The sequence below is a fragment of the Rhinopithecus bieti genome, unplaced genomic scaffold (genome assembly GCF_001698545.2).
Source record: "Rhinopithecus bieti isolate Rb0 unplaced genomic scaffold, ASM169854v2 scaffold_5982, whole genome shotgun sequence".
In the NCBI taxonomy this organism is placed as follows: domain Eukaryota; kingdom Metazoa; phylum Chordata; class Mammalia; order Primates; family Cercopithecidae; genus Rhinopithecus; species Rhinopithecus bieti.
The window spans coordinates 1,705,849-1,727,525 of NW_016805132.1; the positions used below are offsets into that span (position 1 = coordinate 1,705,849).

General features: G+C 48.9%; 1 protein-coding gene across 1 annotated transcript; it reads left to right on the plus strand.

Annotated features, from left to right (window-relative positions):
- The first annotated feature begins 6,553 nt into the window (after positions 1-6,553).
- Positions 6,554-19,769, plus strand: KCNK18 (potassium two pore domain channel subfamily K member 18). The gene is made up of 3 exons (XM_017871237.1): positions 6,554-6,776; positions 10,194-10,322; positions 18,970-19,769. The coding sequence occupies exons 1-3, from the start codon at positions 6,554-6,556 to the stop codon at positions 19,767-19,769; spliced, it is 1,152 nt and encodes a 383-aa protein (XP_017726726.1).
- The last annotated feature ends 1,908 nt before the right edge of the window (positions 19,770-21,677 follow it).

A 21,677-nucleotide genomic window follows, 5' to 3' on the forward strand; every position in this document is an offset into this window, starting at 1 on the left:
GCCATTCTCCTGCCTCAGCCTCCCGAGTAGCTGGGACTACAGGCGCCCGCCACCTCGCCCGGCTAGTTTTTTGTATTTTTTTAGTAGAGACGGGGTTTCACCGTGTTAGCCAAGATGGTCTCGATCTCCTGACCTCGTGATCCACCCGTCTCGGCCTCCCAAAGTGCTGGGATTATAGGCTTGAGCCACCGTGCCCGGCCCCATTTCTTAATACTAAACATTGGCTCTCAGATTCTAATATATGAATTTTGAGGGGACACATACATTCACACCATAGCACTCCCCTAATCCTGGATTAGATGGATTCATCTTTGGCTGCCAGAACATTACCCGCTTTCTCCACTGTGTGCACCGTACCTGCCTGGAGTGAGGCACCCCATTAGGTCTCAGGCCACAGGAGGTGGCTGTGTTAGTCTGTTTTCATACTGCTATAAAGAACTGCTCGAAACTGGGTAATTCAGAAAGGGAAGAGGTTTAATTGACTCACAGTTCCACATGACTGGGGAAGCCTCAGGAAACTTAGGATCATGGTGGAAAGTGAAGGGGAAGCAAGGACATTCTTCACAAGGCGGCAGGAGGGAAAACGAACACAGGAGAAACTACCAAACACTATAAAAGCATCAGATCTCATGAGAACTCGCTAGCACGAGAACAGCACAGGGGAACCATCACCACGATTCAATCACCTCCACCTGGTCTCTCCTTTGACATGTGGGGATTATGGGGGTTATGGGGGATTATGATTCAAGATGAAACTTTGGGTGGGGACACAGTCAAACTGTATCAGTGGCTTTAAAGCTTGATTTTATCTTATCTGCACCTTGTGCAACCCGTGTGCTCTGCAAAAGGACGGCTCATATAGAGGGGAAAATACTTGTTATCATTTCCATCCTCAGGAACTAGAAAGTCTGCCCTTAGTGAGACCTGTTAGCACTGGTCCGCTCTCAGGGGGCCATTATTCTACTTCTCTTTGCCATCCTGTGAACTCCTTTTTTAATGAGCCCTGTATGGGCTGTGCTGGCTCATGGCATCTTTCTTCTGACTCTGCAAGGCACAGAGAGTTTGCATCTTACTTTGTAATTCATCCTGCACCCATATTTAAGTATAGCAATTCATCTATCTACATCCTTTCCTTCCACGGGACTGTGGGGGACCTTTAGTACCCTCACATCATCTGGTTCCCAGCAGGCCTTGGAAGTGCTTGTTGGCTGCTTGACTGATGGCCACCTGCTCTCTCTCGCTCTCTCTCTGACAGGCATGTAGTGCAGAGGAGTGGCTGGACATCATGGTCCTGACTTTATCCACAATATTTCCCTTCTCTTGTGGGTTCTTACCCATTCTTGCCACCATCATTACATTGGCCCAAATGTGGCCAAATGACTCTTGTATACTTGAGACAAGACTGGAATGTTTCAATAAAAACTGAAACTGGGAAATAGACACACGGAGTTACACACAACTAGATAATCTGCCTAGTAATGTGCTGGAGTTCACTTACCTTCAGCTTGTGGCTCATCAGTGTCCCTCCCTCCCAGCTCCCTGTTACTTTCTAGATGCTGCATGACATTGTGATACCCACCATCGAGGAGGATGGGGACACAGGGGTCTGTGAAGTCATTCTGTACACTATTCTAGATACTCGAAGTATTTTTGAAAAGACTTAAAATGAGAAGTAAAAATACATTTTCAGACTTTCACCATCTAACACTTTTCTCCATTAACACTGACCTCACATGCATTAAATAACACTTAGAATGCCTTACCTAAAAAGTAACAAATAACTTGACTACTTGCTTTTTTTTTTTTTTTAGATGGAGTCTCACTCTGTCGCCCAGGCTGGGGTGCAGTGGTGCGATCTTGGCTCACTGCAAGCTCTGCCTCCTGGGTTCACATCCTTCTCCTGCCTCAGCCTCCAGAGTAGCTGGAACTACAGGCACCCGCCACCATACCTGGCTAATTTTGTATTTTTAGTAGAGATGGGGTTTCACCGTGTTAGCCAGGATGATCTCGATCTCCTGACCTCGTGATCTACCCGCCTCGGCCTCCCAAAATTCTGGGATTACAGGCATTAGCCACCACACCCGGCCACTCATTCTTATATTTAAACTTTTTTTTTTTTTTGAGATAAAGTCTCGCTCTGTCACCCAGGCTGGAGGGCAGTGGCACGATCTCAGCTTACTGAAACTTCTACCTTCCAGGTTCAAATGATTTTCATGCCTCAACCTCCTGAGTAGCTGGGATTACAGGTATGTGCCACCAATTGTTTGTATTTTTAGCAGCCAATTTCTTTGTATTTTTAGTGGAGACGGGGTTTCACCATGTTGGTCAGGCTGGTCTCGAGCTACTGGCCTCAAGCAATCTGCCCACCTCGGCCTCCCAAACTGCTGCAATTACAGGCATGAGCCACTGCACCTGGCCCTAAAAATTAATTCTTGCCTTGAATCAAGAATCACAGGAGCACACTAAGCTGTTTTTCAAAAGTAACTGCCAGGAAAGACATACCGTATTTATGGATTGAAAGATTCAGCACAGTAAAGATGCTGCATCTGCCCATATTGATCTATAGATTTCATGTAATCCCTATCAAAATCTCAGCAAGGTTTTATGTATACATAGATAAGACGATTTTTAAATTTATAGGAAAAAGCCTTAAAAACAGTTAAAACAATCTTGAAAAGAGAATAAGGCAGGAGAAATCACTCTTTCTGACATTACGACCTACTACACAGCTACAGGAATTAGAAAGTGTGCTATTGGTGAAGGCCTATGTGCTATTGATGCATCGGTCAACGGAACAGAATAGAAAACCCAGAAACAGACCCACACAAATATGTTCAACAGATTTTCCAGAAAGGTGAAAAACAAATTCAATGCAGTGAAGATAACCTTCTCAACAAATGAAGCCCGAGCAATCGGGTATCCGTAGGGTAAAAACGTGAAGCTTGACCTCACACTTTACCACAAATTAACTCAGAATGGATCACTGACTGAAATGTAAAACACAAAATCATAGAACTTTTGAGAAGATGATAGCAGAAAACCTTGGGCATTCAGGGCTAGGCAAAGAATTTTTACACTTGACTCATCTGGGAGGCTGCATACAGATGGAGGGTGGGAGCAGGACGTGCAGGGAGACTGGTTTGCTCAAGGCTTGCAGATCTTGCCTTCTCTTTCTTCAGGGTGGTATAGGTGCAATGAAGCATTTGCCCCTTTCTATTTCAAATGGAAAATTATACAACTACATGTCGTCTTCACTTTTTCCCATCTCCAGAACTCTAGGCTCTGCAGTGTTAGAATTCTTGGTCCCTAAGGGGGACACACTCATCTGGAAACCCAGCAAGGGGTGCATTGAATACACCTTATAACTGCTCCCTGGGCACTTTGAAATCCTTGTGTCCAGGAACTAGCAGGTAAGAAAATGAGTGGCCATCTTGTCAGGGGCCGGTATGTTTTGACTGTGTCCCACCCAAACCTCCTCTTGAATTGTAAGTCCCACAACCCCCATGTGTCATGGGAGGGACCAGATGGAGACAATTGAATCATGGGGTGGTTTCCCCCATCCTGTTCTCACGATAGTTTGTTCTTACAAGATCTGATGGTTTTATGCGGGCTTCCCCCTTCGCTGGGCACTCACTCATTCTCCTTCCTGCCACCCTGTGAAGAAGGATGTGTTTGCTTCCCCTTCCGCCATGATTGTGAGTTTCCTGAGGCCTCCCCTGCCATGCTGAACTGTGAGTCAATTAAACCTCCTTCCTTTATAAATTACCCAGTCTTGGGTAGTATCCTTGCAGCAACATGAGGACGGACTAATACGGGGGCAATTGACCTGGTCAGCAGGAGGCAGGGCTGCTTTCACACAAGGAGGGCAGAGAATAATATAGGTGGAGCTCAGGTGACTCACTTGGGTACCTCTTGGTACTTCTTACCCAACTGTCTGTAAGTGGACAAGCACAAGCAGCCCCAACCTGAAAAGGATGTGGTTACCAAGGGCTCAGACCCCCCCAGGGATGAGGATTAGGATCATTCCATCAGGTAAGCCATTGAGACCAGTAGAAGAGGTAGCAGAGGGCAAGGAAAAGTTAGAATGAATAGTGAAGGAAGGAGATGATGAGTGTCAGTTGCAGTCTTGAGACTGGTGGCAGTAACAGGGGCTGTTTGTTCTATGAACTTCCTTCTTCTAAGCTTGCCTGCAGGGGGTCAATGCAACTTCATAATGGCCATCCAAACTTATTGATCTTGTGTTTATCATTCCTTCAATATGTTTTGAATGCGAATCATTGCACTAGTCAACATGCCACCCCAGCTCACTGCTGGTGACAAGTTTAATAGTTGGGCAGCCACCTTGCACCAAAGGCTGCCTATATATCATCTCCTTACCACTTCAGTATTGAGGGACCCAGTCCTCAAACCCCATCTTAGCTTTTTTTTTTTTTTTTTTTTTTTTTGAGACAGTCGCACTCTGTTGTTCATGCTGGAGTGCAGTGGTGTGATCTCAGCTCATTTCAACCTCTGCCTCCCAGGTTCAAGCAATTCTTGTGCCTCAGCCTCCCAACATAACTGGAATTACAGGTGTGCACCACCACACCTGATTTTTGCATTTTTAGTAGAGATGGGGTTTCGCCATGTTGGCCAGGCTGGTCTTGAACTCCTGGCCTCAAGCAATCGCTCCCCTCGGCCTTCCAAAGTGCTGGGATTACAGGTGCGAGCCACTGTGCCCGGCCCCCATCTTAGCTTTTTGAGCAGGCTTTCTCAGACCACTTCTGGTGCCAACTACTGTTGGATCCTCTGGGAAGCAGACACCAAGATAGAGTCATGATTGCAAAAGCTTTATTGGGAAGACTGGTAAAATGAAAACGAAGGAAGTAGATGGAACAGGGAAAGTCTCTGGATCATAACGCAGACTAACAAGGTCTCTGTAGACCAACGGGCCACTCCGGAACAAAGACTGCAGGTTGGAGGAGTCCTGTATTGGGCAGAAATGAATAGGCCCTTGGGTCCCCACCTTGTTTAGTCAGTAGGCGGCACAAGGCTTCTCCAAGAAGAGGGCTTGAAACCAGTAGCAAACCCTTAGAGAACGAAAGGGGCTGTCATGAACCATGCTCTTCAAAGCTGCACTGCGAGTCCTTTCTGGAAGAGGGATCTAAACCTGCCTGCATCTCCACAGCTGCCATCTGGGCACTTTTTACCCCCACTGGTTGTCAAATGATCCTTTATTGAAGTATTTTCCTTTGTGCTTAACAAGCTGGGCATTCCGCTGTATCATTGTTGATGTCATGAGGGTGGTGACCATCAACATTGCAGCCCACAGACGGTGCCGTCCCCAGGATCTCTTTAATTGTTCCAGAGAGTTCCCTAACTAAATATCGGAGCTGCATCTGTCAGGCAATGTTGACATTCTCATGAAATGATATTTTCATTGTGCTTAATGTTTTTCTGTTTCTTTCTGTCTCGTGGAGGTTCCTTGAGGGCTTTGATGATCAGGGCGGAGGCAGAAGGTACTACCTCAACCTGTGCCTGTCTGTTCTGAATGGTCAGTTTCACTGTAATCTTCAGATCCTTCAAGTCACTGGTTGCCCTAACAATGTCATTACCAATGTGTTTTGGAGACAGACACAGGGGGTTGATCTTAGGGGCCAGCACAGACATGGCACCAACATCATTCCCGGTGCACCTCAGACTTCAGTCTCGTTGGGGTCAAACTTAGGGTGCAGGGTGGAGGTAGCTGGTGTTGGATGAACCTGGATTCAGGACGACCAAAAAAAGTTGCACACTGGCCTACTCTGAACTGAAAATGGAAAGCTGGGGCACCTTTTCTCATGGCAGACAAAGGTATAGCTGAGGAAGTCCAAATGCACAAGCACAGGCCTCGCCCCTGCTTGCATCACATCTGCTAATGCCCAGCTGGCTGGAGCAACTGAGGTGACCTACTCTAAAGCCAAGTTCAAGGAAGTACACTCTGCCCACCGTGAGGCCATGGCAAGAGGGGGTATGCAGCAGGGGAGTGAAGAATTGGGACCAGTAATTAGATCCACACAGGATAAAGGTCCTTTGGAAACTACTGAGCTCTGGCTGCTTTAGTTACTCTCATTACTATTACTGTTATTAGTTACTACTATTATCACCTGTCCAGGAGACCAGGTACCCTAAGCCAAGTGGTGTCACAGGCAGTTCTCAGGAAAGAATCACTTGACTAAATGCCAAAGATCAGGTTTGGGATCTGCAATTCAAAATTGCAGTTCAGGGATAGAAAAGATTAAACGTAGCACAAAACAACCACACTATCCTCCCAAAGCCCCTTCCAGGCAGCTCCAGGGCCAGCGCAGCAGATCAATAGCAATCTGGGGTGCTAGGGAGGGCGCCATCTGAGTAGTTCGGATGAACTGAACATGATGAGTTGCCGGCTGCTTCCTGAGTCCTTGGGGAAGCACACGCACCATCCACTTAGCGCTGGAGCCTGGCTGTTCTCTGGGCACTCCTACCCCATCTTCCTGGCGGGGCTTAGATGCTCCTGCCTCTTCTACCAGCTCCTCTTGCCCTGCATGCTCCAGGGAGGATGGAGGCCTCCGGGCACCCCCAGGCCAGGAGATGCTGCCCAGAGGCCCTGGGAAAGCTCTTTCCTGGCCTCTGCTTCCTCTGCTTTCTGGTGACCTACGCCCTGGTGGGTGCTGTGCTCTTCTCTGCCATTGAGGATGGCCAGGTCCTGGTGGCAGCAGATGATGGAGAATTTGAGAAGTTCTTGGAGGAGCTCTGCAGCATCTTGAACTGCAGTGAAACAGGTAGGTGCCTCACCGGGACAGGGTGGGCCTTTTCTCCGTGGTGGCAGCAGTCCCCCGAGAGCAGAGGGCTGCCTTCTAGGAGGCTGGGTCTGGGAGCTGCCTGCCTGGATCCTTCTCATGCCTACGCACTTTAGGCGAGTAACTGCTTTCTGAAACTGTTTTCTTCTTTGAAAAGTGGGGAGACTAACCACCTTTTGGGGTTGCTGTGAAGAATGCAGGAAAGGCCCTGAGCACCCAGGAGGTGCTCGGGAAAGACCAGCTCCCCTTCCTGTGTCTCAGCTCCCAGCCCCATCCAGACCAGCAGCCTCAGGGGAGGGTGGATTACTGGGAATTGGGTGGGGTGTGGTGCGTGGGTGAGCAAATCTGGGCCGGGGGTTGGGGGGCTAAGTTGCTTCTCAGGACTATGTCTGCCTGACCCAGGATTCAGTTTGCAGGGATGAGAAGTTAGGGAACAACCCAAATTGGGTTTGAATCCCAGCAGGAGCACCAGCCCCCCACACCCTCACTTCCTGTTTTAAAGTCCTTTCCTGCTGTCTGGCTCAGGTGAGCGGGGAGGTGCTGTGAGAAGACCTGGGGGAGGGGCGGGGGTCCTGGCTCTTGTCCCAGCTGTTCTCCCAGCTTGCTCTGCAATCTGTGGAGGCAAAGCTTTGTTCTCTTTGGGTCTCAGTCTGCGGGAGAGAAGGGGACCCCCCCAATCTCAGGCCTGGCGGTCACAGGGACCCTGTGAGAAGCAGAAGAGACAAGGAACATTCCGGCTCTTGGAAGACAGAAGGCACTTTATAGTGTCCTTATTGCATTTTCTTTGTATTAGTCACTTGTTTCTACTCTGTGTTCCACAAAGGAAGCTTTTATTGTATTCAACAGAGCAAGATAAAACAGGGGAGAGTAGATAAATGGAAGACCAATGAGACCAGACTCTAAAAGTCAGCAGAAGAACAGGGTGCAGGGAGCTCCTCCCCTCCCACTCTGGTGTGGGGGCTCCTTCAACATCCCAACCTTGCTCTGGGAACAGGTGCGGCTCCCAGGGACAAGAGGCTGGTCCAGGGAGGCAGAGTACCCCGTCTGTGGAGGGTCCCACTCCCTGCATCCTTGCCAGACGGGAGCCAGCCTGCTCAGTGAACCTGGGAAATTGCTGTCAAAGGGACACCGTACCATCGCAGGGTCTAGACTACCAGCAAGTTCAAGGCTCTCCAAGCCAGCAACACATCAGAATCCCCCAGGGAGACTGCCTAGAGTACACATTCCCAGGCTCTTCTCCAAACCCACGTAATCAGGATCTCCAGGGCTGGGCTGGGAGTCTTCAAGTTTCCAGGACAAGCACAGTGGCTCACACCCATAATCCTGGCATTTTGGGAGGCCAAGGTGGGAGAATCAGGCCTGCGCAACAAGGTGAGACCCTGTCTCTACAAAAAGTTTAAAAATTTAGCTAGATGAAGTGGCATGCACTTGTAGTGCCAGCTACTTGGGAGGCTGAGGCAGGAGGATCGCTTGAGCCTGTGAGTTTGAGGCTACAGTGAGCTGTGATTGTGCCATTGCACTCCAGCCTGGATGACAGAGCCAGTCATGTCTCAAAAATAAATAAGTAAAAATAAAGTTTATCGGGTGATTCCAATGCACAGCAGGGTATGGGAACGCAGAGCTGGTCCCACTCCATTTGGTTCCGATTTTCACTGGAGATTAAAATGTTCCATAAGGGTTAGTTGCATGTAGACCCTGTGGCAAACACTTCACACGTTCTCTCACCTAATCCTCACAAGAAACCTTTATGTTAGATAGAAGTTGTCCCTCTTTTACAGATTAGGAAATTAAGGCCTTGGGAAGTTAAACAATTTGTCCAAGTTCACAAACTAGAAAAATGGACCCAGGGACTTAACCCCATGTATTTGGATTCCAGAGCCTGAACCTTTCACCACCATCTCAGGCTGTCTCTCTGATAGGGAAACTGAGGCTCAGAAAGCAGCCTCTTGTCCACAGTTACAGAACTTGTCAAGGTCAGAGCTGGGTCTGGAATTGAGGTGCATAGACTCCCAGGCTGGTGCCAGTTAAAAGGAGTAGTGACTTCCTGCTGCATGCCAGGCTCAGTGCCATTCTTTTCAGGCTGAACCAGAGTCTAGCGGGTGGCCTCTGGGGTCCCAAAGCCCACTGGCTGCCCAGGCCAATTGAGTCGTTCAGGAACCTCTCTGGGAAACCAGGATTCCCAACCCTGCTGTTAGCCCTGGAACCCATGTTTAGGAAGTCAAGTTTTCCCAGCCCTGGAGGAGACACTCACAGCTAGCTGGTGCCCAAAGATCACAGTATGATGGTATGATGATCAAACTCCATCCAGTTTTATTTTATTTTCTAGACACAGACTTGCTCTGTCACCCAGGCTGGAGTGCAGTGGCACTATCTTGGCTCACTGCAACCTCCACTCCCCAGGTTCAAGCGATTCTCCTGCCTCAGCCTCCCGAGTAGCTGGGACCACAGGTGTGTGCCACCAAGCCTGGCTAATTTTTGCATTTTTAGTCAAGACAGGGTCTCACCATGTTGAAAGGCTGCACTTGAACTCCTGACCTCAAATGATCCGCCCACCTTAGCCCGCCAAAGTGTTGGAATTACAGGCGTGAGCCATCATGCCCGGCAAACTCCATCAAGTGTGATAACCTCCAGGAGTGGGGATGATTTGCATCTGTGAAACAGCTTGCTTTTCCTAAAAGCCTTTTGCTTTTTAGTACTTGAGAACCCTGTGTGAGAGGCAGAGCAGAAGTTATCTTCCTTTGAAAGATGAAAGAGGCAGGGCCCAGTGGCTCACGCCTGTAATTCCAGCCCTTTGGGAGGCTGAGGCAGGTGGATCACGAGGTCAAGAGATTGAGACCATTCTGGCCAACATGGTGAAATTCCGTCCCAACTAAAAATACGAAAATTAGCTGGGCAGGGGTGTGGTGGTGCGCCCATGTAGTCCCAGCTACTTGGGAGGCTGAGGCAGGAGAATTGCTTGAACCAGGGAGGCAGTGGTTGCAGCGAGCCAAGATCACACCACTGCACTCCAGCCTGGCAATAGAGCAAGACTCTTGTCTCAAAAAAAAAAAACAAAAAACAAAAAAAACGATGAAAGAAATGGAGGTTCAGAAAATTAAAAGGCAAAGACTACACAGCAATGCCGGGGCTAAGCTCTGGCAGGACCCCCCCATGGGCCTCTCTGTTAGGTGCTTTTCTCACAGGGCTAAGTGGCTTCCTTATCTCCGTGGGGACCAAAGGCAGGACCCAGGCTGCAGAAATATTTTAAAGGACTTCAATCACCAAGCTTTGGTGTTGACACTGACCACAAGGCGAGGGGGCTGCTGGTCCTTGGGGAAGACTATCCCCCTTTCACCGGGGCGGGGCTTGTCTTTACCAGCAGAACCTTTCCCTCAAACTCTTGGTCGTGTCTTTCTCCAGTGGTGGAAGATAGGAAACAGGATCTCCAGGGGCATCTGCAGAAGGTGAAGCCTCAGTGGTTTAACAGGACCACAAACTGGTCCTTCCTGAGCTCGCTCTTTTTCTGCTGCACAGTGTTCAGCACCGTGGGTAAGTGCAAAGCCACAGTCCCCCTCACGGTGGCCCTGTGAAGGGTGGGCTTCTGGGTGGCACAGGACACTGGAATTGGGGTATGGAGATGGCCCTCTTCTCCCTCTCTTCCCTCCCTTCCTCCCTTCCTCAAATCTATATTGCACACCTACAAATAGCAGCTGCGCTGGCCCACACTTTCGCACTGAAGATGCACTAGGCCCTGTTTTTTTTTTTTTTTTTTTTTTTTTTGAGGCAGAGTCTCGCTGTGTCGCCCAGGCTGGAGTGCAGTGGCGCGATCTCGGCTCACTGCAAGCTCTGCCTCCCGGGTTCACGCCATTCTCCCGCCTCAGCCTCCGAGTAGCTGAGACTACAGGCACCCGCCACCACGCCTGGCTAGTTTTTTGTATTTTAGTAGAGACGGGGTTTCACCATGTTAGCCAGGATGGTCTCGATCTCCTGACCTCGTGATCCACCCGCCTCGGCCTCCCAGAGTGCTGGGATTACAGGCTTGAGCCACCACACCTGGCCCAGGCCCTGTTATAAGACGTGTATGCTGATTAGCTCATCTAATCCTCACCATGAGGTGGGTGCTGTTATTGTTTCTATACTCTAGCAGGTCCATCAATTTCAAAAAGTCACACAGTTCGTGTGTGTTTGAACCCAGCCACTTGGGTCTAGACCCAGCACCCTGCTGCCTCTCTGTATGCATAACTTTCTATGCACCTGGCACATAGAAACTGGGAGGGAGATGCTTCCCCACCCTTATGGGCAAAATGTTGGTTTAGTGGCCCCTTTGAGGACATGACCATTGTGGCTGGAGGGCAGAGAATGGTCAAGAGAGTGGTGGGGGATGCTGCAGCAGAGCTAGGCCTCCTGGGCTGGGGTGGGGGTGTGATGCCGCTGGGTCAGCAGTTAACTAAGGTCCCTCTGGTGATTAAGGGCTCACTCTGAGCTGGCTGGCCCAGCCCCAGCTTCCCTTCTGGTGGGGCAGCAGTGGGGCCAGGTTGCAGGGGCCAAACCAAGCCTGGCAGGAGCCTCCCCTGCCTGGGCAGGTGTCATAGGAGGTGATGGAGCTGCCTCAGCCACAGGGCCAGAGCCCTTGGGTCAGAGTCCCCACCAGGAGCACGGCCCATCACTCAGCCCCTGCCCCTCTTGGCTGGCAAAAGGGACTGTGGGCCCTCTCCTCCTTCAAGAGAACAAGTGCTCATCCCTAGGAGGGCCTGGCCCACAGGGGTTGCAGAGAATGGATGGGGCCCCTCATGCTGAAGGTCAGGGTGGAGCACAGTGGCCAGCCTGGGTCGAAGCTGTGTAATCTCCAGCAAGGGATGTCGCCCCTCTGAGGCTTTTACTGGGACCCGTAAGCACTTCTAGACCTGCCTCTCAGGGTTGGCTGATGGCTATGCATGTAAGTGGCAGCCAGGATGCCTTCAGCAGTGATGAACAGAAAACCCAACTCAGCTGGCTTAAACCACAAGGACAATGTTGCCTCCCAAGTCAGAAGTCCAGTATGAGGACAGCTCTAGGCTGATACGCAGCTCATGCCCAGTTCCCATTTGCAGTCATGGCACTGGGCATCAGGTTTTCTCCATCTTTCTGCCCACTGGGCCACATGAGGCCACCAAGGTCCACATCCCATCCGAGCATCACTGTGTCTTATACAGAAAGGGCTGCTGTCTCTCTGCATGGTTCATCAGCAGCGACGATGTCTTCCCGGGAGTCTCCCACTGGGCCTCCCAGCCACCTCTAAGCTGGTCCCAGGCAGGGGGATTGGAGCACCAGGATGACTAAGACTAATCGGATCTGCTCCTAAATCAGCTGGGGGAGCAGTGGGTCTGCAGGGAAGAAAGGAGGGAATGGCTGCTGGGTGGGCATCCGGTGTCTGCTGCACCCAGCTTCAGAAATAGACAGCCCCCATGTGGTTTCTCCTTTTCGCCTGCTTTTTTTTTGTTTTGTTTTGTTTTTGAGGTGGCGCTTTGCTCTGTCACCCAGGCTGGAGTGCAGTGGCATAATCTCGGCTCGCTGCAACCTCCACTTCCCTGATTCTAGTGATTCTCGTGTCTCAGCCCCCAAGTAGCTGGGATTATAGGTGTGCACCACCACACTCAGCTAATTTTAGTATTTTTACTAGAGATGGGGTTTCACCATGTTGGTCAGGCTGGTCTCGAACTCCTGACCTCAGGTGATCTGCCGACCTCGGCCTCCCAAAATGCTGAGGCACTGTACAAAGGGGCTAGAAGCTATTAAGTTTACTTTGTCTTTTTGTTTTTCTTAAGTTTTTTTTGAGACAGAGTCTTGCTCTGTCGCCCAGGCTGGAGTGCAATGGTGCCATCTCTGCTCACTACCACCTCAGGCTCCCAGGTTCAAGCAATTCTCCTGCCTCAGTCTCCCAAGTAGCTGGGATTACAGGCACCTGCCATCATACTTGGAATTTTTTTTGTTGTTTTTTGTTTTTTTTTTTTGAGACGGAGTTTTGCTCTTGTTGCCCAGGCTGGAGTGTGATGGCGCGATCTCGGCTCACTGCAATCTCTACCTCCCCAGTTCAAACAATTTTCCTGTCTCAGTCTCCCGAATAGCTAACTATGCCATGCACGGCTAATTTTTGTATTTTTAGTAGAGGTGGGGTTTCATCATATCCATTAGGGTGGTCTTGAACTCCTGACATCAGGTGATCCATCCACCTTGGCCTTCCAAAGTGCTGGGATTACAGGCATGAGCCACCGCACCAGGCCATGCCTGGCTAATTTTTGCATTTTTGTAGAAACAGGGTTTCACCATGTTGGCCAGGCTGGTCTTAAACTCCTGACCTCAGGTGATCCACCTGCCTCGGCCTCCCAAAGCACTGGGATTATAGGCGTGATCCACCGTGCCCAGCCTCCTCAAGAATTTAGATTGGTCCAGGTGCCCTGGCTTATGCCTGTAATCCCAGCACTTTGGGAGGATGAGGTGAGAGTTGGAGACCAGTCTGGGAAATACAATGAGACCTTGTCTCTACAAAAAGTTAAAAAATCAGTTGAGAGTGGTGATGTGCACCTGTAGTCCCTGCTACTCAGGAGGCTGAGGTGGGAGCATCACTTGAGCCCTGGAGGTTGAGGCTACAGTGAGCCATGATCATGCCACTGCACTCCAGTCTGGGAGGCAAGAGTTGGCTTGGATGGCAGAGTCTGTCTCTGGCAGAGTCTGTCTCAAACAAGCAAACAAACCCGAAAAAACCTTAGACACATCTGAGGCAGGATTTCTCAACCTCAGCACTATCAGCCTCTTGCACGGGATAATTCTCTGTGGAGGAGGCTCCTGTGCAATATAGGATGTTGAGCAACATCTCTGGCCTCCACTCACCAGATGCAATAGCACTTTCCCCACTGTCCCCACCTATTATGGCAGCCACAAGTCTCCAGGCATTGCCGAATTTCCCTTGGGGGGCAAAATTGCCCCCTGTTGAGAACTGATCTATTGCAATCGTTGTCAAAATGTGGTCCCTGAGTAACATCGACATCACTGGGAAACTTGTTAGAAATGCAAAGTAATTTCCAGGAGCCATTCTAGACCTACTGAGCCAGACACCATGGCTGTGGGGCCCAGCAATCTGTAGTTTAGAAAGTTCTCCATGTGATTCTGATGTGTGCTAATGTTTGAGAAGCGTGCCCTGGCTGCACATCAGAGTCACCTGCAGAGCTTTTGCAAGCTCCCATGTGCGGCCCCTGCCCTAGACCAAATGGTTAGAATCCCTAGGGACCAGGCCCAGGCATCAGTATTTTCCAGGGCCCTCCAGGTGATTCTAGTGGGAATCTAGGCTGTGAGTCACTGATCTAATGGAAGTACATTAGCTTGGTTTAAATTCCAAGAAGGCCATGCTACTGCCCATTGTACGAGTCAATTAGGACATCATGCCGCCCAGAAATTACAACTGGAAGAGGATGTTGGGGAATGTTCCACACTGTCCATAATCAATAATGGTGTTTGAAAGTCCCTCTGGTAATACTGCTTCCTGCCCTGCATCTCTGGGTCATCTGAAATGCACCTGGCCTTAATGCTAAGAACAGGATACCTGACAGGTGTGAGGTCAGTCAATCCCCAGTCATTCCCAACTGGGTCCGCCCTCTTGGATTAGAAAGGAAAGTGCATGGGCTATTAAGTACTTACAGGCTAAGTACAGTGAACTGATTGTATCAAAATATATGAATGCATTCTAAGAAATAATGAGTTCCATTATGCATTTCCGCATTCAGTAATTAGGATAGTTAATACATTCCATTTGTAGGGGTTGTGTGCTCTCTGAGACCTGCTTCCTTGAAACATTTTCAGGAATGTGACATATTGCATATTTTGGATTGCAAAAGTATCTCACCCAGAGGCAGCCAAAAAGGCTTTGTTTATAATCCTGTAAACCCACCTTCACCAAGGACAGCAGTGGATTCACAGTGCCTGCTCTGTGCTCAAATCCCAGCTCCTTTCAGACACTCCAATCCAAACCATCCTCCTGTCTTGAGATTTCTGCCAAAATTGTCTAGCCAGTCTCTACAGGTCTCTCCTCTCAGCTCCTGCCTTAGCCAAAGCCTCCTTCATCTCTCACCTGGGCAGGAAACATAGCCTCCCCACTTATCTTCCTGTGTCCATCTGAAGCCCTCCAATTTATTGTCTGTGATGCAATCAGGATAATCTTTTCAAGACGCAAACCAAGTCAGGAGTGGTGGCTCACTCCTGTAAGCCCAGCACTTTGCAGGGCTGAGGTGGGCAGATCACTTGAGGACAGGAGTTCGAGACCAGCCTGGCCAACATGGTGAAACCTCTACTAGAAATCCAAAAATTAGCCAGGCATGGTGGTGTACCTGTAGTCCCAGCTACTCAGGAGGTTGAGGCAGGAGAATTGCTTGAACCCAGGAGGTGGAGGTTGCAGTAAGCCACGCCTCTTTACTCCAGCCTGGGCAAAACAGCAAGATCCCATCTTAAAAAAAAAAAAAGATGCAAACCTGATTTTGTTTCCTGTGGCTGCTGTAATAAATTTCCACCAACTTGGTGGCTTGAAGCAATAGAAATTTATTCTGTCAAGATCTGGAGGCCAGAAGTTTGAAATCCGTTTTACTGATTTCAAAAATCAAGGTATTGGCAGAGCCATGCACCCTCTGAGGCTCTAGGGGAAGCCTCCTTGGCAGCTTCTGGTGGCTGCCAGCATCCCCTGGCTTGTGGCCACATCACTCTGGTCTCTGCCTCCGAGGTCATATTACCTCCTCTTCTCTGTGTGTAAAATATCTTGCTCAGGCTCTTCCTTATCAGGACATTTATAATGATACCTAGGGCCACACACACAATCCAGGATAACTTCCTCATCTCGAGATCCTTAATCATGTCTACCAAGACTCACTTTCCAAATACGGCAGCACTGACAGATTCCAGGAATTAACACTTGGTTATATTTGGGGCTGTCATTTTCAGCCTTCCACACTGATCAAGGCGCTCCCCCATCTGCCATGGAAGCCCTTAGATGCTGCCTACCTCCCGGCCTCACCTTGCTCCCCTCCCCTACCTTCCTGTACACTGGCCACACTGGCCTTCTCTTGGTTCCTTAAACCTGGGTGACAGCTATACTCAGAGTGACATCTTGGTGAAAAATTAGAAAACCATATCCCTCACTAGGCAGACACAGCCCAGTGCCGTGAGCCCTGAGCTCCAAGCTTGGTAAGTGCACAGAGGCTAGGTTTACAGCTCCCAGTCACCCCCTTGGTATATGTGCAGTACACAAGTTGCCCCACTGTCGCTGTATGGATAGCCTTTTGTTGAACCTGCCATAGGGTCTTTGCACAGGCTGCTTCCTCTCTCTTCACCTGGGTAGTGCTTAGCCTCCTGCCAACATCAGCTCAAAAATCCCCTCACAGGAAAAATCTTTCCTGGGCCCAAATCCAGGATGGGTGCCTTGCGGTTGTTTTTTGTTTTCTTTTGAGACAGAGTCTTGCCCTGTCGCCCCAGCTGGAGTGCAGTAGCACGATCTCAGCTCAGTGCAACCTCCACCTCCTGGGTTCAAGTGATTCTTGTGCCTCAGCCTCCCAAGTAGCTGGGATTACAGGTATGCACCATCACACCTGGCCAATTTTTGTATTTTTAGTAGACACAGGGTTTCACCATGTTGGCCAGGCTGGTCTTGAACTCCTGACCTCAAATGATCAGGAGCCTTGGCCCCCAAAGTGCTAGCATTACAGGCATGAGCCATCGCGCCTGGCCCAGGATAGGTGCCTTTGTTCTAATCATTCATGGTCTGCTTTTTCACTTCCTGTTATTGATCTCCATTTGTAACTCCATACTCATTAGTGTGGTTTTTAAAATTAATGTCTGCCTCTCTTACCAAACCAGAGGCTCAGACGGGTCATATCCCATATCCATTTTGCTCAGCACTATGCCCCCAGTGCATGCAGTAAGCACTCAATAAATAATGAATGAATGAATGCAAATACAGAGTTAACTGACACTGCCATCGAATGGTACCTAGTGGAACCAGCCAGAGTGGCATGGAGTGCTCTGGGATGGATGCAAACTGATGAGACTGTTTCAGGGCCACAGCTCCCTCCTGGACACTTGGGACTCTGGTGAGGGTGGGCAACCTGAATGCCCACCTGCTCTTGGAGGGCAGAGCCCGAGGTCAAAGTGTGCCACAGGGAGCTGCACTTCTGGAGGAAGCTGGGGCTTAGCCAGCTGAGGAGTTGCCTTCAGATTAATTTACATAATTGGGCTGGGTTTTTCTGTATTAATCATCCTTTATGACATCAAAATTAAACACAGGCATTAAATATAAAAGCTTTGTCCTCTGCTTGTTGAAGTCACTGATGCTTGCCTGCTCCAGCAGATCTAGCCACTTGTGCTGTGGGGTTTGAGGTCTGTCTGCTTCTGCCCCTCTGTCGGTGCAAGGGGAGGGGCTCCTGACGGGGATGGAGACCTCAGCCCATCCCTTCCTTTGTTTTGCTGCCAGGTTCTCTGATTGAATGGTCCTGCCCCTGGATGCTCCTGAGGGTGACAGCACTGGTTGGGGGACCTGAGAGTCCTGTGGATTTGACCCCAACTCCACTGTGTATCACGTGTATGCTCACGGGCAAGCTACTTCGTTTCTCTGTGCTTCAGTTTCCCCACCTGTGAATGGTGATAACAATACCTCCCTATGAAGGCTGACTGACACCCAGCCCACAGAAAGTGCTCACTAGGCAGCTAAGGTCTGGAGGGTGAAGACACAAGTTATCAGTTGCGCACTGTGTGTATAGCACGGGCCTCATGTAATCCTCCCAGCTAGTCAATATGCAAAGTAGGTATTGTCATCCCCATCTTACAGATGAAACCTGAAAATGTGAGCAATTTTTTTTTTTTTTTTTTTTTTTTTTTTTTTTGAGACGGAGTCTCGCTCTGTCGTCCAGGCTGGAGTGCAGTGGCCGGATCTCAGCTCACTGCAAGCTCCGCCTCCCGGGTTTACGCCTATTCTTCTGCCTCAGCCTCCCGAGTAGCTGGGACTACAGGCGCCGCCACCTCGCCCAGCTAGTTTTTTGTATTTCTTAGTAGAGACGGGGTTTCACCGGGTTAGCCAGGATGGTCTCGATCTCTTGACTTCGTGATCTGCCCGTCTCGGCCTCCCAAAGTGCTGGGATTACAGGCTTGAGCCACCGCGCCCGGCCGCAGTCAAGTAATATTATCATAAATAGCAGAGCTGGGATTCAAAGCAAGGTCAGTCAGAACCTAGATGCTGGGAGGCTCATTGCTTCATTAGGAGCATGTTTGTCTAATCTGCTAAGCAACAAATAGCTCTGAGGGCAATTGTATTTTACTCATCTTCCATCTTTCTGTTTTTCCTAATACTACGCACACTGCTGAGCACACCGTGGGGACACAATAAATGCCTCTTACATAGAAACAAATAGCCCAGTCCTCTTATGGAGGACAGGAGTGGCTTTTTTTTTTTTAAGATGGAGTCTTGCTCTCATCCCCCAGGCTGGAGTGCAATGGCACAATCTCGGCTCATTGCAACCTCCACCTCCCGGCTTCAAGCGATTCTCCTGCCTCAACCTCCTGAGTAGATGGGACTACAGGCGCCCGCCACCACGCCTAATTTTTGTATTTTTAGTAGAGACGGGGTTTCACCATATTGGCCAGACTGGTCTCCAACTCCTGACCTCAGGTAATCTGCCCACCTTGGCCTCCCAAAGTGCTGGGATTACAGGCATGAACCACCACACCCGGCCAAGGGTGGCTTCTTAAAAGCCAGCACCTTCACAGAGAATAAAAGTGGCGTCGGATATGATAACAAAGCCATCCATCCTCTCTCACTTGTATTCATCCTGTCCTTCCAGGTCAGCTGAGGCCTTCCTTCAGAGGGTGCTCAGAAATGGCCAGAGCAGAATCAAAGGCAATCTGTCCACCCCAAACCTGTGCTGGTCCCCTGCCAAGGACATTTCAAGTCAAAGACCTGGATATCAGTTGCTCCTCATCCTAAAGGGAAGCTGGGTTTCACTCCTTTCCCTCCCAGCAAAGCAGGCCTAATGCCAGACCAGTGGCTGAATGCTTTGAGATGAGTATTTTCAAAAACATTGTGTAAAATGTCATGCCAAGGAGGGGAAATGGCAGAAGGTCTCTTTCAAGCTTTTGGGGGGAAAAAGGGAAGGGGCCAGATGCAAACTAAGTCCATCTTCTTTTTCAGGCTATGGCTACATCTACCCCGTGACAAGGCTTGGCAAGTACTTGTGCATGCTCTATGCTCTCTTTGGTATCCCCCTGATGTTCCTCGTTCTCACGGACACAGGTGACATCCTGGCAACCATCTTATCCACATCTTATCATCGGTTCCGAAAATTCCCTTTCTTTACCCGCCCCCTCTCCAAGTGGTGCCCCAAATCTCTCTTCAGGAAAAAACGAGAACCCAAGCCCGCAGATGAAGCTGTCCCTCAGATCATCATTGGTGCTGAAGAGGTTCCAGGCCCCAAACTTGGCACGTGTCCTTCACGCCCAAGCTGCAGCATGGAGCTGTTTGAGAGATCTCATGCGCGAGAGAAACAGAGCACACTGCAACTTCCCCCACAAGCCATGGAGAGGAGTAACTCGTGTCCTGAACTGGTGTTGGGGAGACTCTCATACTCCATCATCAGCAACCTGGATGAAGTTGGACAGCAGGTGGAAAGGCTGGACATCCCTCTCCCCATCATTGCCCTTATTGTTTTTGCCTACATTTCCTGTGCAGCTGCCATCCTTCCCTTCTGGGAGACACAGTTGGACTTTGAGAATGCCTTCTATTTCTGCTTTGTCACGCTGACCACCATTGGGTTTGGGGATACTGTTTTAGAACACCCTAACTTCTTCCTGTTCTTCTCCATTTATATCATCATTGGAATGGAGATTGTGTTCATTGCTTTCAAGTTGGTGCAAAACAGGCTGATTGACATATACAAAAATGTTATGCTATTCTTTGTAAAAGGGAAGTTTTACCACCTTGTTAAAAAGTGAAGGTTTCATTATCTCTCAGATGACAGACACTGGCTGATCTGGTTTTCTTGTGTTGTCTTTCAGGGTCATGCAGCCTGTCACCTGAGACCCTGAGTCTTGGAAGCAAATCCCTTATGAGAGCCGAGTTCACTCTTGAGGCCCTGCAGAAATTTGGCCAATGCCCTTTGTGTCAGGGCATTAGGAAAAAAACTATCACCATTCCCCAAAGTCCAATTAATGTATCTGTCCTCCTTTTTTAAACGCACCACCTCATGTAGATGAAGCAACCTTATGGATGCCACTGCTTTTCTTGAAATATGAGAAACAAAACACCTTTATTCTTGGAAGTTGTACCTTCAGTTAAATTAAAATCTTCCTGAGTTGTTCTTTGTTACCCGAAAAAGAACTAGTGTGAACATCCTCTTTTCGTGAATGACTGCATGAGTGCATGTAAGACCAGCCCAATCCCAGCCCCTGTAAAATACATAGATGTCGGGTGTCACCAAAATGGCAAAGTAGAAGCAATCTGGCTTCACTGCCCCCCATAGAAAACCAAAAACAACAATCTAGTGCCAAGATGATAAACATCAATATCCCAGAACTCAAAACTGAGGCTTTGACAAACCCTGGGGCCACAGAAAAGTGAAAAAAACTGAGCAGAAGGTAGTAACATCCCTTCCCCAAACCGTAAGTCATCATGCAGAAAAGTTCCCTGGACATTTCTACTCTGGAAAAAGTAAGATCAAGCCAGCCAGCCAGCTTCATCATCTTGACTACCTACTCAGGAAAGCTTTCCTGCCTCAACCCACAGGAAGAATCATGAATACCTGTAGGGTGAGGGACCCCCTGAAAGCCTCTGGAGTCACATAGACAGTGGAGGTGGGGCTAGCAGCCTAGTGCGTGAAACTCTGGGGCTACTATTCATCTCAGACAAATAAGACACTGAGTCAGAGAGGTGGTTCAGCAGCATCACATTGTAAGAGGCACTCTCCACAAGCCCTCTGGCCATGAACCCCTAGCCAGCCTCCCCACACAGCTGCAGAATCCCCTTTGGTGCCCTTTATCTGTGAAAAGGCAGAGCTTTGAACTTTTGCAAGAGTCATGACAAACCTGGGCTTAGGGTGCTATTTAGTGCTGAAAAGGAGGTAGTGATCTAGAGCTAAAGGAATCAATAGGCAAAGTGCACAGAACATCTAAACACACATATGCTAAAGAGACCAAACTAACCCAGGCAGCAAAGACCGGAATAAATAACTAAACCTTCAATGTGAAGACATATGTGTACATGCATAAGAAACTGCTAACACCAGGAACCACGACTTCTTCAAATGGACAAAGCAAGGAGCCAGTGAGTGATTGACCCAAACAAGATGGCAATCTGTGAGCTCCTAGACCAGGAATTCAAAACAGCAGGCTGCAGGAAACTCAGCAAACTCCAAGGTAACACAGAAAAGCAATTCAGAAACTTATCGGAGGAATTGAACAAAGAGATTAAAATAATTTTAAAAATATCAAACAAAAATCTTGGAACTGAGAAGTACATTAGCTGAACTAAAAAACACATCACAAGGTCTCAACAACAGAGCAGACCAAGCAGAAGAAATAATTAATGAACTCAAAGACAGGCTATTTGAAAATACAGTCAGAGAGAAAAGAAAACAGAATGAAAGGAATGAAGAATGCCTACAAAATCTAGAACAGAGCCCCAGAAAAGCAAATCTAGGAGTACTGGCTTTCAAGAGGGAATAAGAGCAAGGGGGCAGAAAGCGTATTCAAAGAAATAATAACAGTCACCTTTCCAAGTCTAGAGAAAAAATATAAATATGCCAGGTACAGGAAAGTCAAAAATCACCACATAGATTTAGCCCAAATAAAACTACCTCAAAGCATAGAATAATCAGACTCTCAAAAGTCAAGGACAAAGAGAAA